This window comes from Hemiscyllium ocellatum, chromosome 3 (genome assembly GCF_020745735.1).
Source record: "Hemiscyllium ocellatum isolate sHemOce1 chromosome 3, sHemOce1.pat.X.cur, whole genome shotgun sequence".
Taxonomy (NCBI): domain Eukaryota; kingdom Metazoa; phylum Chordata; class Chondrichthyes; order Orectolobiformes; family Hemiscylliidae; genus Hemiscyllium; species Hemiscyllium ocellatum.
In genome coordinates this window covers 21541069-21556672 of record NC_083403.1, presented here as the reverse complement: position 1 = coordinate 21556672, position 15604 = coordinate 21541069, and the positions used below count along the sequence as shown (strand labels likewise).

The 15604-nt window shown below is 39.1% G+C and overlaps 1 protein-coding gene across 3 annotated transcripts in view; it reads right to left on the bottom strand.

The window, feature by feature from the left end:
- Window positions 1-4094: 4094 nt before the first annotated feature.
- The window catches only part of polr1b (RNA polymerase I subunit B), a 35365-nt gene continuing 23855 nt past the window's right edge, over window positions 4095-15604 (bottom strand). For all 3 annotated transcript variants that reach the window (XM_060849073.1, XM_060849065.1, XM_060849055.1), the window contains 5 exons: window positions 13588-13758; window positions 12854-13010; window positions 7993-8189; window positions 6371-6624; window positions 4095-5679 (listed from right to left, as the gene is read on the bottom strand). In XM_060849073.1, the coding sequence (XP_060705056.1) occupies window positions 4797-5679; window positions 6371-6624; window positions 7993-8189; window positions 12854-13010; window positions 13588-13758 (1662 nt within the window). In that variant the 3' untranslated portion in view covers window positions 4095-4796. The remainder of the gene's footprint in view (window positions 5680-6370; window positions 6625-7992; window positions 8190-12853; window positions 13011-13587; window positions 13759-15604) is intronic.

Here is a 15604-nt window from a genome sequence, read left to right as displayed (position 1 = left end):
AACAGGTTTATTTGAAAGTACAAGCTTTCACAGCATTGCTCCTTAGATAGATATCTAGTGGGGCAGAATCATAGGACACAGAATTTATAATCTATTTTACTATATATTCTGTGTCCTATGATCCTGCCCCACTAGTTAACTGACGAGGAGTAGCACTCCAAAAGCTTGTACTTCCAAATAAACTTCTTGTACTATAACCAGGTATTGAGAGATTTTAAACTTTGTCCACCTTAGTTAATCACCTTTGCCTCCGCATTATCCCTACCAGAAAAACGAACAGTAACAGTGAATCCACCCAGAACACATTTGGAATATTGTGCGCAGTTTTAAGCCCCATATCCCAGGAAGATGTACTGGTCCTGGAGTGTTCACAGGAGGTTCATAAGGTGGTCCCAGGAATGAAAAGTTTAACATATGAGGAATGTTTGAAGACTCTGGGTTTATACTCGATGGGGGTTTCGAAGGATATTGGGGGGGGGGGGGGGGGGGGGGGGGGGGGGGGGGGGATCTAATTGAAACGAACAGAACACTGAATAGCCTGGATAGAGTATTTGTTGGAAAGATGTTTCTACTGGTAGGAAAGACTGAGACCTGAGATCACAGCCTTAGAACAGAAACAAAGAGAAACTTCTTCAGCTAGAGTGGTGAATCTATGGAATTCATTGTTACAGAAGGCTGGAGAGACTATGTCATTGAGTATATATTTAAGACTGAGATTGATAGATTCTTTAGTATCAAGGGTTACAGGGAAAAAGCGAGAGAATGGGGTTGAGACACTTAACAGCCATGATTGAATGGTACAGCAGTCTTGATGGGCTGAATGGCCTAATTTCTGCTCCTATGTCTTATGGTCAAAGATTGTTTTGAAAATAAAATAGGATACGACCATTGCTGTCGTATCCTATTTTAGGGCAATTAAGAAACTATATTTCTGTGAATCTGAAGTCACATGTAGACCAGAATAGGTAAGATTAACAGATTTCATTCTTATAGGACATTTATGGACTAGATGGGTTTTTCAATAAATTACAATGGTTACATTGTTGTCATTAGGCTAGATTTTATTGAATTACCATGATTCAAACCTATGTTACCAGAACATTAATCTGACAATCTGGATTACTAATCCAGCGACATTACTACTATAACGCTGACTGCCTGCAAAGGCTTCATTAAGGTGACCTGTAATGGAGATCCTTCAGCAGCCTTGGCCCCAAATTCTGGAATTTCCTCCCTAAAGCGCTCTGCCTCACCTTCCTCTAAGATACTCCTTGACTCACTACCGCCTTAAATGCTACCTCTTTGACAAAAATTCGGTCACCTGCCCTAATAATTTTTGTTCAGTGTTACATTTTGTTATTTATTTCAGGAGGTGTGCCTTATTACTTTTTTTTTTGAAAAATCATATGAAAAGCTGCTCTATAAACACAAGATATGTAAATATGCAAGTTATATAAATATGCAAGTTATACAAACGCATTATTCTCAGTGTTACAAAAAAAGGCATAACTGAATATTTTTCTCAGTATTACTCAACTGGTATTAACAAGACCATCAACTTAATTTTTCATCTCTGTAGCAAAAGCAAACTTGTTAAAAGATCTAGCTTTTTTTTTATTTGATTATGAGATTTGTATTAAAGTAGAAGAAAAATTTTAGATTCAACAACTATACTCAATAAAATAAGTTTATAGTAAAGTTCAAATGCCTACTACAGTTCTACTCAAGTGAACAGTAAAAAGGAATTCATCAGCTATTTTTCCACAGTCCTGATTTAAAAATATATAAATTCTCATGATAAAAGGATGCCAGATTTCTTTTCATACATTAATGCACTGTATGCAAATTGCAGATTCGCAATTTATAATGGATGTTCTGCAGTCACATGCATCTCAAATAACCACGGGTTGAATGAAAGGTTGGAATGTACCTAGGAGCAGAAGTGCACGTAGCTGTTGATGAAATCTGTACATAAATCAGATAATAAAGATAAATTGATGGCACAAAGCTTTTGGTCAGAACAAAATGTTAAAATATGATGCCTAGTTACTGCAAGGCACCAGTAGCTGTCTGCATCATATATGAACTGATTATAATCAGACATTGCACAATTTTTGGGATTATATTACTGCAGTTTCTGATCCACAATTGTGCACAGATAGCACCTGCATATTACAGGAAATATTTCAAAATGCTTTTTTTAACCTGCAGATTTGAATAACCCAAACTTAATTTTTGGGTTCAAAATTGCTGCATAGAGATAAAAAGCAAAACCCGTGGAGAAGAATGTGGGTAGGCCATAATTTTTATATAATGCACTGTGTTTAAGTTGATTCACCGTTAGAACCTGAGCTGAAGCTACATTCATCCCATTTAAAATGTAACAAGTGCAATCTGCATGAGGAAGACAATACAACCCATCTTAATTCATCTATGTAGAGAGTTATCCACCACTCTGTAGCATCCAACTGTTTGTTTTTAAAAACAAAAGATTTGTTCCATGTATTGGTAAATTGTATGAAAAATGGTCTGCTAGTTGTTTTCAAATAGCTTTTTATAGTCTGAATGGGTGTTCCATTGTTGTATAGTGTGTGTCAGACTAGGATCGAATTTTGTGCCTTCATGGACAGTCGGGAAAGGAGGACATTTAATTATGAGGAGGATAGCAGATGGAGATTCCATCAGCATCCTGCCCATTCCAGTGAAGAATAAGACTGAATGGCCCTTAGACAACTTCCCATCCCATTGCCAATTGAGACCCTTAAGTGAGCAAATCAATGCTTAATGCTTAAGGGCCTCATCCAACTGTTGCTGGTGTTCCTGTGTGCAGGAAGGAGGCTTACAAGGTGAGCAATATGACGAACAATCCTAGGATTGCAGATTCCCAGGCTAGGGATCCCCCATTCAAAAATACGATGCTAAATTGGTAGAACTTCAGTGGAGTGTTGAAGCGTTAGATTGTCACAAAAACCCAACTCAAATTGCTGGATTGTAATAGTGTTGAGAAGCACCCTGACCACATAGACCTGCAGTTCAAAGAGATATCTCAATACCATTTTCACAAGACAACTAGGGTAAGAAATAAACACTGGCCTCAAGAATTTTAGCACTTTTATAATTTAAGGTATTATTCTGTGTTTACTTTCTGTACCCTAAAGTACCTAAAGACATCTCCACAAGATCTCCTTTCAGGGTTGAAAGGCCCAGTTGTCCTGAAGATTCAAACCATTAAATGGTAGGAACAGTCCTTTGGTTCTTGTCTACACTCCCTTTAATGTTTTCCTTGTCACAGTGATGATCAACTGAATCTAGTACTCAAGGTATAGAGTCAATGCAAATTCTGTAAAATTATCAAAGTTTCTTGTGAGATTGCGATAGTTATCACTTTAATCAGGAATTTCAGGTACTGAAGCATTTTGTAAATATTAAATCAGCAGCTATCACAAACTGCTTAAAGTTCTCTTCAGAATTTCTGGATATAATAGTTTATAACATGAGATCCCTGAAGCGTTTCAATTCTGTGTAGAGTGAAAGATTCATGTGTACTAACATTTGATTTTTCAAGCCGTAACTCAGATTTGTGAACCAGGTGCAAATGTGTTGCTGGTCAAAGCACAGCAGGCCAGGCAGCATCTCAGGAATAGAGAATTCGACGTTTCGAGCATAAGCCCTTCATCTTATGCTCGAAACGTCGAATTCTCTATTCCTGAGATGCTGCCTGGCCTGCTGTGCTTTGACCAGCAACACATTTGCAGCTGTGATCTCCAGCATCTGCAGACCTCATTTTTTACTTTGTGAACCAGGTGCAAGATTACAACAAAAGACAAATTCTGCTGGAACTTCTTACACAACACTTGAAGACTCATGTCTGCATAATACCTTAGTATAAATAGCAGATCCGTCTAATTATATTTTGCCCTAAGCAAAATGCTAAGTCTTTTTAGTACACAGAAATATAATAATTTACTCAAGCAATGATGAGATGAAAGACCAAATGAATCGTTTGTTCTAATATTGGTTAAGGAAGAAATTTTCAGATAAAAGTTCAACAATTTTTAATCCTTGTCATTATAACAAGCAGAAAGTATCCTTAATATCTCATGTAAAAGACTTCAGCAGTGAGGTTTTCTCCCAGTCATCATCAACTGAAATCACAATTTGAAAAATTCTGGATTTCCCTTTTCCTGTGTTGGGAACAAGTAATCAAACTCCATCCAGGGAGGTAATGAAGATCCAAAAGAGAAAACAGTTCATTGTAGTAGACAGTCTCTTTTAAAGTGCCAAAGCTCAAGTGGATCAGAAGGAGCTCTTCGGACACAAATAATGCTTCAAAGAAGGAGAGTAAAAGCAATTTTTCTTCAAAAATAAATGATATTTATTGTTGAGCTCTTTGCATAGCAGCACTCCTCAGACCTTCATAACTTAGATTTCAGACTGTGCATTGAGACTGCAATTTCTTTTAGGACAACAAAATTAAATCATGTTAAAGTCTGTAAATATTAAGATGTAGTATACAATTCACCCAAAAGGTCCTCTGATAAATGTAACTTTTGGTTTGTTATTTACATTCAGTCAAAAGTAACTTAATTCTCAGCCAAATTCCATGAAATACCAGTGCATGTGCTGCCACCAAGAGTCGACAGCAAGATCTAAATATAAATCAGTTTGAAATAGTTTTGCTGATCTTTCAGCACAGCAGTTATTACCAGATATCACCTTTGCTCACAGTCTGTCCATTTTATACAGTGTGAGTGAAATCCACTTAATTTAAAAACCACTAAAGTGAATCTGTCATATCATCTCACGTCAAGTTGAACACTAATGTTCATCGCTGCCAGTTCAGCTACAAAGTATCGAAAAACATAAGGCACAGAGACAATCTCAACGGTACCTGACTGATGACACAAAGTACACTGGTACTTTCTGTGACGTGTGGCAGACCACAATGGCGGGGGCTTTTCCAGTACTGGCGACAGAAGGCTGCTGCACTTGGTGCACACATGGGCTACAGAACGGTCGGAGCAATTGAACAGACGATCTTGAAGCAAGAAGGACGTTCCATGTGCCAACAGAGCATCACGTTCCATCTCCCCAAATCGAATACCACCCTGGACATTTCTCCCTCCCAAAGGCTGGTTCGTCACTTTATCCCTCGCCCCAGTAGTTCTAACTTGGAACTTGTCAGATACCATGTGACGCAGGCGCTGGTAGTAAACCACCCCGATGAAGATATCTGCTTCCAACTCCATCCCACTGATGCCACTGTAGATCCTTTCTGTACCGTAGTAGTTGTAGCCAGCAGCTTGCAACATCTTCCCAAAGTACTCCAGGGCAGAATTTTCCTCAGAGAACATGAATGGTGTGGCATCATGGCACAGGCCATGCATAGCAGCAGACTTACCTGCCATGCTTTCAATCAGCATCCCAATGGTCATACGTGAAGGGAATCCATGGGGATTGAACAGAATGTCTGGCGTCATTCCACTTTCTGTGAATGGCATGTCCTCTGCTGGCCACAATCGACTCAAGATGCCCTTTTGACCATGTCGACTAGCAAACTTATCTCCAATAGTGGGATTACGAGGGACCCTCATCGTGATGCACACACGTTTAAACAGCGCTGTTCCATTGTCATTGCTACAGACTTTAATGTTATCTACTATGCAGTTTTCTTTGCTCCTGCGGAAAAATAAGAACGTTAATTAAAAGAGGTTAAATCTATTCACAATGTTTAAAGCTCAGTATCTGGTTAAAAAGTACTTACCCAAACTCAAGCATGTTCATTTTATGAATGTTACATATCACAATGGGATTTCACCCACAACCTGGGCTCTCAGCTGGAAATGTGATGTAGCCAAGTCAGAAGTGGCCATATTTTACCAAAACCTCTGGAATATCATCTTTTTTGAGGAGAGGATGGGAGTCTGGTTAAATTTTCTGACTGCATCTCTGGGTTTGTGTATTACAAAAAGGGAAGGATTTGCTGTACTGTATTGCTTTAATCATATCATCAAAGCATCTTAATCACATGAAAAGAAAACACATTACTGAAATGTAATCACTGTTGCTGCGTAGTCTGACACAGCAGCCTAAACTGCACCAGTAAAATCCCACAAATAGCAACAGAATGAATTACCAGTTAGTGCATTTCTTTAAATATATTAACAGTATATATTAACAGAAAAATGTGATCATGTCTGTCAGCAAATGTGCAAAAAGAATTCTAGTCATGCATGTAAAAAGTTACAGGAAACAAATTCCAGCTCAGGTTTCAGGTGGATCTGCTGACAATAACAATGCAAAGAAACTCTGATATGTTAAGGATGTAACAACATTTGTTTCTGTACCAGGAGATTTTTTTTTTACTTACTTGTAGTACACCACAGAACTATCTCCAGTGTTGAGATTCACATAACTATAAAACGGATCACCATACTCCAGGACAGCCCCAATAAATGGCAATCCATCTTCATCAAGTTTCTGAGCTGCTCGTTTATCACCAGGTTTGACACCAAACACAAAGATACCATTGTTTTGCTTAACCTTTTGTTCAAGGTCTATCATTTCAGTCTTATAAACACTTCCATGGGCAAATCCTCGCTCCCAGGATGCCTTGTTGACAATCTGTTATTTTATGTACAGAGAAATATATGCTGTTAGAATAAATAATGCATATAGCTAATTCAACATGAAAATATTTTCCAAAACTAAACAAAATGCATTAGAAATAGGTTTCTCCCCAAACTCTACAAATTCAACCAATAACATTTCTTAATAGTGATGATCAGAAATACTTTAGGGCTTGTTAAAATAATAGCAACAGTTCCGTTCCTGAGTCACACTGTGTTATAAGAAAATCACGCAATAGCAGCATCATTTAAACTAATGGGCTTGGAATCACGTTATAGCTAATACAAGCAATGAAAATTTGCGTTCTAGAAATAATGGTTTAAATTCTTCAATCGCGTTATAACCAATTCATTTTGAAGAAATGTGCGCGCAAGCAGAACCGAGTGTACTTGAGTTACATGCTAATATGGGATACAGTTAAATGGATGTTTCTATTTCAGGCATCTAGAGCCAGTATGATGCAATCTTAAATCAGATGCAGACTAAAACTCCTTCTGTAGCGCCCTTTTCAAACTTCAGAGAATATCACAAACTAAACCAGTGTGCCACCTTTCATTTGCTTCACCAGCTATCTTCTTCGCGTTGTTCCAATTTTCACAGTGTTTCCTTACACAAGGATACTTTCAGCCAATCACATTGAGCTGGACTCATACCTTGGTCCAGAGTCCACTGTCTAACTCATTGGTTAATGCTTTATTACAGAGAATAACAATCTGTGAAAATGAGATGGACCTTACCACACTTGTGATCTATATATTTACATGTATATTTATATATATTTATATGAATAACTGGTACATGTTGCAATTTTGATAAGGGCATCAGTGACTGCTGCTTGCTCAATAGGACAGCTGCTCCCATCTAAATGGAAAATGTTATTTTCCAAATCAAATCACATGGAAAGGCTGGGCTTATGTATGAAAAGCAAAAGTTAAAACCTGCACTGTAAAATCCAGATAATAAAACAAGAGGTAGGCAATAATTACTTGCATAAATTTACCTCAATGATTTCTAAATGTCAGAATTAATGCAAGATAACTAAACCTGTCAACATGTATATGATCTTCAATATACCTGCTCTGGTTGAGTTGGAGGATTTTATAGGTCTCCTGTACTAAAATGAGAGAGGAGTTGGAATAGATTAGCACTGACAGAAGTCTGTAAAACAGGTGTCCCTCTCAATAACAAAGATGATCAATCCAGGTGGGGCTTTCAATCACTAAGGAAAAAATAAAGTGTGCACCCTTTAAGGGAAGGTAAGAACACCACTTGTTACAACAATTTGAATCCATTAGTCTCCCACTTGGAATGTAGCAACGTATACTCAGTGGAGCTTAACTCAATTAAGAAACAAATACACACCATAGCATCTTCCATGTCATATCCAGTGTATGAGATGACAGCTACAATAGCATTTGTCCCTGTGGGATAGTTATCCATATTAAAGAAGTCATACATGTGCGGTCGCACGAGAGGACTCTGAGGAGTTTGTAGGCGATAGAGTTTATTATCAGACCTGTCTGGATAAGTGTATAACGGAAATCCCATTGTTTGCTTGCCTATAAAGGAATGAAAATAAATCATTTACTGAACTATAGTGTATAATCAATACACAAAATGAATAAGCTAAGCACTTAACATGTAATTTGAAAAATCTGGTTTCACAGTTAATTTATTATTTATCCTATCTCACCACATATAAGGAGCAGGAACAGGCCATTCAACCTCTTGAGCCTGCTCTGTCATTTAATACGATGTGGCTGATCTGATTATAACCATAGATTCTCATTGCTATTTAACCCCTGATAACCTCTCTTCAATGGACAGAACAACCATCCCAGAAAAAAAAATCTGGTGAAACTTTGTTGTACTCTTATCTATGGCAATAATATATTTCCAGAGATAAGCTCAAATTTATACCCAGGAAGTTAATTCCACGGATTCACCACTAAAGAAGTTTCTCCTCATCTCTGTTCAAAAAGGCCTACCCTTTACTCTAAGGCTGTGCCCTCAGGTTATAGTCTCTCCCTACAATGGGAACATCTTGCCAACATCCACTCTGTCCAGGCTATTCAATATTCTGTAAGTTTCAATTAGATCTCCCACTCAAACTTCTAAACTTCAAGTATAGACCCAGGATCTTCAAATGTTCTTCATATGATAAGCTTTCATTCTTGGGACCATTCTTGTGAATCTCCTCTGAACACACTCCAGGGCCTTCCTGAGATATGGGGCCCAAAACTGCGGACAACGCTCCAAACGAAGCCTGACCAGAGCCTTACGGAGCCTTAAGAACTGTCTAACCAAGCTCCTAATCAAATGAAGAACTATTCCTGCACTTAAATCCTTTTGCAATAATGGCTAACATTCCATTTGTCTTCCTAATGGCTTGCTGCATCTGCACATTAATCTTCAGTGGCATATTCACAAGGACACATAAGTCCCTTTGCACATCTTTGAATGGTGGCTTAGTGATCAGCACTGCTGTCTCAAAGCGCCAAGGACCTGGGTTCAATTCCATCCTTGAGTGACCATGTTTTCCCCAAGTCTGCGAGGAATTCCTCCAGGTGTTATGGTTTCTTGCCACAGCTCAACATGTGCAGGCTAGGTGGGTTATCCAGAAATGCAGGGTTACAGGGATAAGGTAGGGGAGTGGGTCTGGATAGGATGTTCTTTTGTGGGTCAGCATGGACTCAGAGAGCCAACTGGCCTGCTTCTACGCTGCAGTGATTCTATGACTCCTACACTTTCCAATCTCTCATCATTCAAGAAATATCCATCATGTCTGCCTTTCCTACCAAAGTGGATAATTTCACATTTCCCACGTTATACAATCACGTTATACATCTACAATCACTAAGCCTATCCTAAACTTCCTGAAAACATTTTACATTTTCCTCACTTCACATTCTTGCTTAGCTTTGTATCGTTTATAAGACTGGAAATAGTACATTTGGTTTCCATGGCAGATGACTGATATATACTGTAAATGCTGGAATCCAACTAATGATCTTTGCAATACACCACTACTCAGACTGCCAATACAAGAATGCTCATTTATTTCTACTGTGTTTTTCTATTAGCCAGTCCTTAATTCATGCTAGTACATTGCTCCTACACCACATCCTTTAATTTTACTAACTAACCACCTGTAGGAGATCTGATCAAAGGCCTGCTGAAAATCCAAATATAAAACATTCAGCAACTTTTTAATTTTGTTAGTAACATTTCAAAAAACTCCCTTTGTCATGATGTGTCCATTCGCAAATCCATACTGACTTTGCCCAATCAGATCATTTTTATGCAAAAATACATCAATCACAACGTTTGTCATAGATTTTAGCATTTTCTCCACTAATGATGTAAGACTGAGGAGTCTATAGTTCTGTTTTGTAAGTAGTAGGTTGACAAATTCAAGCTTCCAATATGCAGGAATCATAAGATATAGGAGCAGAATTTAGGCCATTCAGCACATTGAATGGCAGAGCAGACTCAATCATGTCTGATAAGTTTCTGAACCCCATTCTCCCGCCTTCTCCCCATAACTCTTGATCTCCTTTACAATTAAGAACCTATCTATCTCAGTCTTAAAAAGAATCAATGACCTGGCCTCCACAGACTTCTGTGGCAGTTAATTCCATAGATTCACCACTAAAGAAGTTTCTCCTCATCTCTGTTCAAAAAGGTCTACCTTTTACTCTAAGGCTGTGCCCTCAGGTTATAGTCTCTCCCTACAATGGGAACATCTTGCCAACATCCACTCTGTCCAGGCTATTCAATATTCTGTAAGTTTCAATTAGATCTCCCACTCAAACTTCTAAACTTCAAGTATAGACCCAGGGTCTTCAAATGTTCTTCATATGATAAGCTTTCATTCTTGGGACCATTCTTGTGAATTTCTTCTGAACACACTCCAGGGCCTTCCTGAGATATGGGGCCCAAAACTGCAGACAACGCTCCAAATGAGGCCTGACCAGAGCCTTACGGAGCCTCAGAAGTACATCCCTGCTTTTACATTCAAGTCCTTCAAAATAAATGCCATCATTGCATTTGCCTTCCTTAGTAGTGGCTCAACCAAGTTTACCTTGGAAGAATCCTGGGCTAGAACTTTCAAGTCCCCTTGCATTTCAGACTTCTGAATTTTCTCCCCATTTAGAAACTAGTCTATGTCTTTATTCTTCCTATCAAGGTGCATGACCTCACTCTTTCCCACGCTATAAATTTTCCACTTTCTGCCTTACTCCCCTTTTAAACAGGGGTTTCACGTTAGCAATTTTCAAGCCCTCTGGGACCCTCCCTGATTCTATTGATTCCTGAAAGATTACCAATAATGCCTCTACGATCTCTTTCAGCTATCTCCCTTAAAACTCTGAGGTGTAGTCCATGTGGTTCATGTGATTTATGCCATTCAGTTTTTCTAGCACCTTCTTGATGATGGCCACAGTCCTCAGCTATACCCCCTTACTCCCTTGAATTTTTGTGATATTATTCATGTATTCCACCATGAATACTGACACAAAGTAATTATTCAGTTCTTCAGCCATTTCTTCCAGAACCAAGAGAATTATGGAATATGATTACCAATGCATCAACTATCTTAGAGACACCTCCTTTGACACTCTGTAGACCATAAGGTTCCAGTAACTTATCAACGTATTAATTTTTTACCGTATAACCTTCTCACTACTACTGAATTACTTCAACTTCCATTCTTCATCTTCGTTTGGATCTCTAACTTTGGAGGAATTCTTATATCTTCCTCAGTGAAAACAGACACAAAAGTAATCATTTTGCTTCTCTGCTATTTCTTTGCTCCCCACTATAAATTCTTTTGATAGACTCACGTTTATTTTAGCCAAAGTACACTTTCTACATACCTGGAGAAACTTTGATAAATTCCATTTTTAAGTCATTTGCTAGATTGTTTTTGTATTTTATTCTTCCTCTCCATCAGAATCTTGGTATTCTTAAACTTCCTAATCCTCTGATTTATCAACAGTATTCTTAACGCTAACTGGTTACAGCACTGCCTGAAAAATGAACTAGCAAATGTTCATCCCCTATTCTGTCAAGTTGAAGCAGGCACAAAGCATGTGTCTATTCATTCTGTCTGCAAAGAACAGGGCCCAACATATTAATACGCATAACTTCCATTATATACAAGTCAACCACATCTCAAGCCTGACTGACAATCCTACATTGGTTGGCAGGATAAGTTGTCATACATTAGGAATTATACAATTGGAAGTTACACATATCATTACATAGGGTCATGTTGTTTGCAGAACAGACTGAAACAAAAGTAAAACGTGCCAGAGATACTCAGCAAATCTGGCAGCAGCTGTGGAGAGAAAAACATTGTTAACGTTTTGAGTCAAATGACCGTTCTTCATAACAGAAAAAAAGCTAGGGAGAGTGAGCACAAGTGACGGCGAGGGAGGTGTAATGGCTGGCAATTTCAGGAAGGTGGAGACACTGGAGATGGAGAGAGAGGTAGATGGTTGACTGCAGGGAATGGTAGGAGCAGTAGCCAGGTAGTGCAGGAGTTTCCTGTGGCTATCCCCATCTCAAACATGCTGTTTTGGATACTATGGGAGGACAGGGAAATGGGTTCTCAGGAGTATAGCACTGACAGCCAGATTTCTAGTACTGTGACCGGCTCTAATGTAATAAGGGGTATGTCAGGTTCCAAGTGATTGATTGTAATATGGGACTCTCTAGCCTGGGAGCAGACAGATGTATCTGCAGAAAGCAGGACGATATGTTACCTCCCTGGTACCAGAGTTTAAGATGTCTCAGAGAATATTATGAAAGGGAAGAATGATCAGCAGGAGATAGTTGTGTACATTGACACTAACAACGTGGGTAGGGAAAGGGATGAGGTTCTGCAGACAGAATATAAGAAACTAGGCAGGAGATTTCAAAGTAGGTCCTCAATGTTAGTAATATCTGGACTACGATCGATGCCACGTGCTAGTGAGAGGAGGAATAAGAGGATAGGGCACGTGAATGTGTGGCTGAGAAGCTGGTGCAGGGGACAAGAATTCACATTGTTGGACCACTGGATCTCTTCAGAGGTAAAAATGACCTGTGTAAGAGGGACGCGTTCCAGCCGAAATGGAAGGGGACCAACATCCTTGTGGGCAGATTGAGAAAAGGGAGAAGGCTGAAGCTTATAAAATTTCTAAATAGTAATCTGTTGTTTGGTTCCATTTTTACTTACCCATCTGACACTGATACATGTTCCTAGGACTTTGATTATGATCAGAGTATGGGATGAAATTAGCCACAACACTCAGCATGGCATGAGGAAAAAGTTCCTGATGGCTCGTTACTCCCGGCAAGATATCCGTCTCAGTGATAGCAATATTCATGTACAGCTGCATGACAACAAAACGTATTGTAAATACCAGCATATTGTTTCTCAGCACTGTAGCAAAATTGTGCTCATTAATATTAAAAGGGACGGAACTCTGGTTTATCTTTGAGTTATTTGCCTCAGAATGATTTCTAGGTACTTCAGTTTGTTTCCTTGAAAATAAAAATCAAAAACAAACCGTTTCTTCATTAATCCATTTACAGAGGGTTGAACATTTTCACTTGAATACAGCAGATGATAGGCTGGATGCAGATGTATTAATTTTCAGGGACCATGATGTCCCACTAGTATTACACAAGTAAAGGATTAACTAACAATTATTCCAACTCCTCTGAACCAGTAATGATTCCAGTATGATCAAAAAATGATAATTTCCATGTCAACACGTCCACTGTATACAAAAAAAAGACTTATTTAAGAACTGTTAGATGCTGGAATGGGAAGAGTAGAGTTAGTATGGGGATCAAATAGGTCAAAGGCCTACCTTCACCCAAAACTCTTTTTATCATCTTAAAATCAATGAGCTAGCCAAGCCTTCTCAAAATCAAGTGAAGATACCATTATTAACATATTAGTACCTGTTCAAGAGTCCCAATCAGCTCCTGTTTTCCCAAGGCCAGGTTTCTGACAGGCCGCATCATCCGATTCATAGTGGTGAAGAGGTACAATCCTGGATAAATGCTGGGCTTATTCATCATTGGAATAAGAACGATTTCAATCCACGGAGGGACTTTTTTCAACTGGAGCACCTATCAAACAAACCTTATTAATTATTATTAATATTGTGGGGATTTTTTTGCATCAATAATAAAAATGCCAACTTGGTCAACTACTTATCCTGCAAGCAGCAACGACAGTACTAATTAGACAAGGTTTATGACTGGAGGCGGCAATGGTCTCATGATATTATTGCTAGACTATTATTCCAGAAACTCAGCTTGTGTTCTAAGGACCAGGACTGGAAACCAGCCTTTACAGATGGCAGCATTTGGAATCAATTTTTTAAAAATCTGGAATTAAGAATCTTCTGATGACCGTGAAACCATTGTCAATTGTCAATCTGATTCACTAATGTCCTTCAGAGAAGGAAAATCTGCCATCCTCATCTGTCTGGCCTACATGTGACTGCATGCCCAGAGCAATATGGCTGACTCTTAACTGCCAAAGTCTCAAGAAAGACATGAAACTGTATGGTCCACATGCATCAACCCAGGCATCAGAAAAGAAAATGGCAGAAGCAGCCATGTCGATCATGCAAAGTCCTCCTTACTAATATCTGGGGGCTAGTGCCAAAATTGGGAAAGCTGTTTCACAGACTAGTCAAGCAACATCCTGACAAAAGACATGCCTTACAGACAATGTCCCAGACACCATTATCAACATCCCTTGACATGTCCTGAACCACTGGCAAGACAGACCCCCAAGGTGGCAGCAGTGGCATACATTCGGGGGGAATTATCCAGGGAGTCCTCAACACTGATTCTGGACTCCATGAAATCTCAAGGCTTCAGGTTAAACATGAGCAAGGAAAGTTCCTGATTATCACGAAATGTCCTACCTCAACAGATGAATCAGAATTCCTCCATGGTGAACATCACTTTGAAGAAGCATCGAGAGTGACAAGAGCACAAAATATATTCTGGGTGGATGATTTCAATGCATATTACTAAGAGTGACTCAGCAGTAGCAATAATGATCAAACTGATCAGGCCTTGAAGGGATATAGCTGCACAGGGTCTGCGACAGGTGGTAAGGGAACCAAAAGAGGGACAAATATACCTAACCTCATCCTTACCAATTCACTGGCTGCAGGTGTATTTATCAATGACTGTATCGGTAAGAGTCTTGTTAAATTGGTGAGATGAAGTCCTGCTTCCACATTGAGAATAACTTCTATGGTTATCGTATTGTATGGCATTATCACCATGCTAAATGGGATACACTTCTAACAAATCTAGCAACTCATGACTGGTCTTCCATGAGGCACTTTGGGCCATCAATATCAGCAAAATTACACAATCTGCAAACTCCTAGCCAGGCACATCCCACCCCCAACCATTACCCTCAAGCCTGGGGATCAACCCTGATTCAATGGAGAGCGGAGGGGTTGCCAGCAGTAGAACAAGGCATACCCCAAAATGAGATGTTATAGAGTAATACAGCACAAAACAGATCCTTCAGACCAACTTGTCGATGCTGATCAACTTTCCCAAACTAAACTAGTCCCACTTACCTAGTTTTGGCCCATATCCATCTAAACCTTTTCTACTCATGAACCTGTCCAAAGTCTTTTAAATATTGTAACCATATCTGTATCTACTACTTCCTCTGGCAGTTCATTCCACAAACAAATCACCCTCTGTGTGACAAAGTTGCACCTCAGGTCCCTTTTAAATCTTTCTCCTCTCACCTTAAATGTATGTCCTCTAGTTTTGAAATTGTCTACCTTGGGGAAAAGACTTTTATCATTTCCCTTATCTATGCCCCCATGACCTCAACCTCCTACACTCCAGTGAGAAAAGTCCCAGCCTATCTTGCCTCTTCCTATAATTCAAACCCTTCAATCCTGGTAACATCCTCATAAATCTTTGTTGC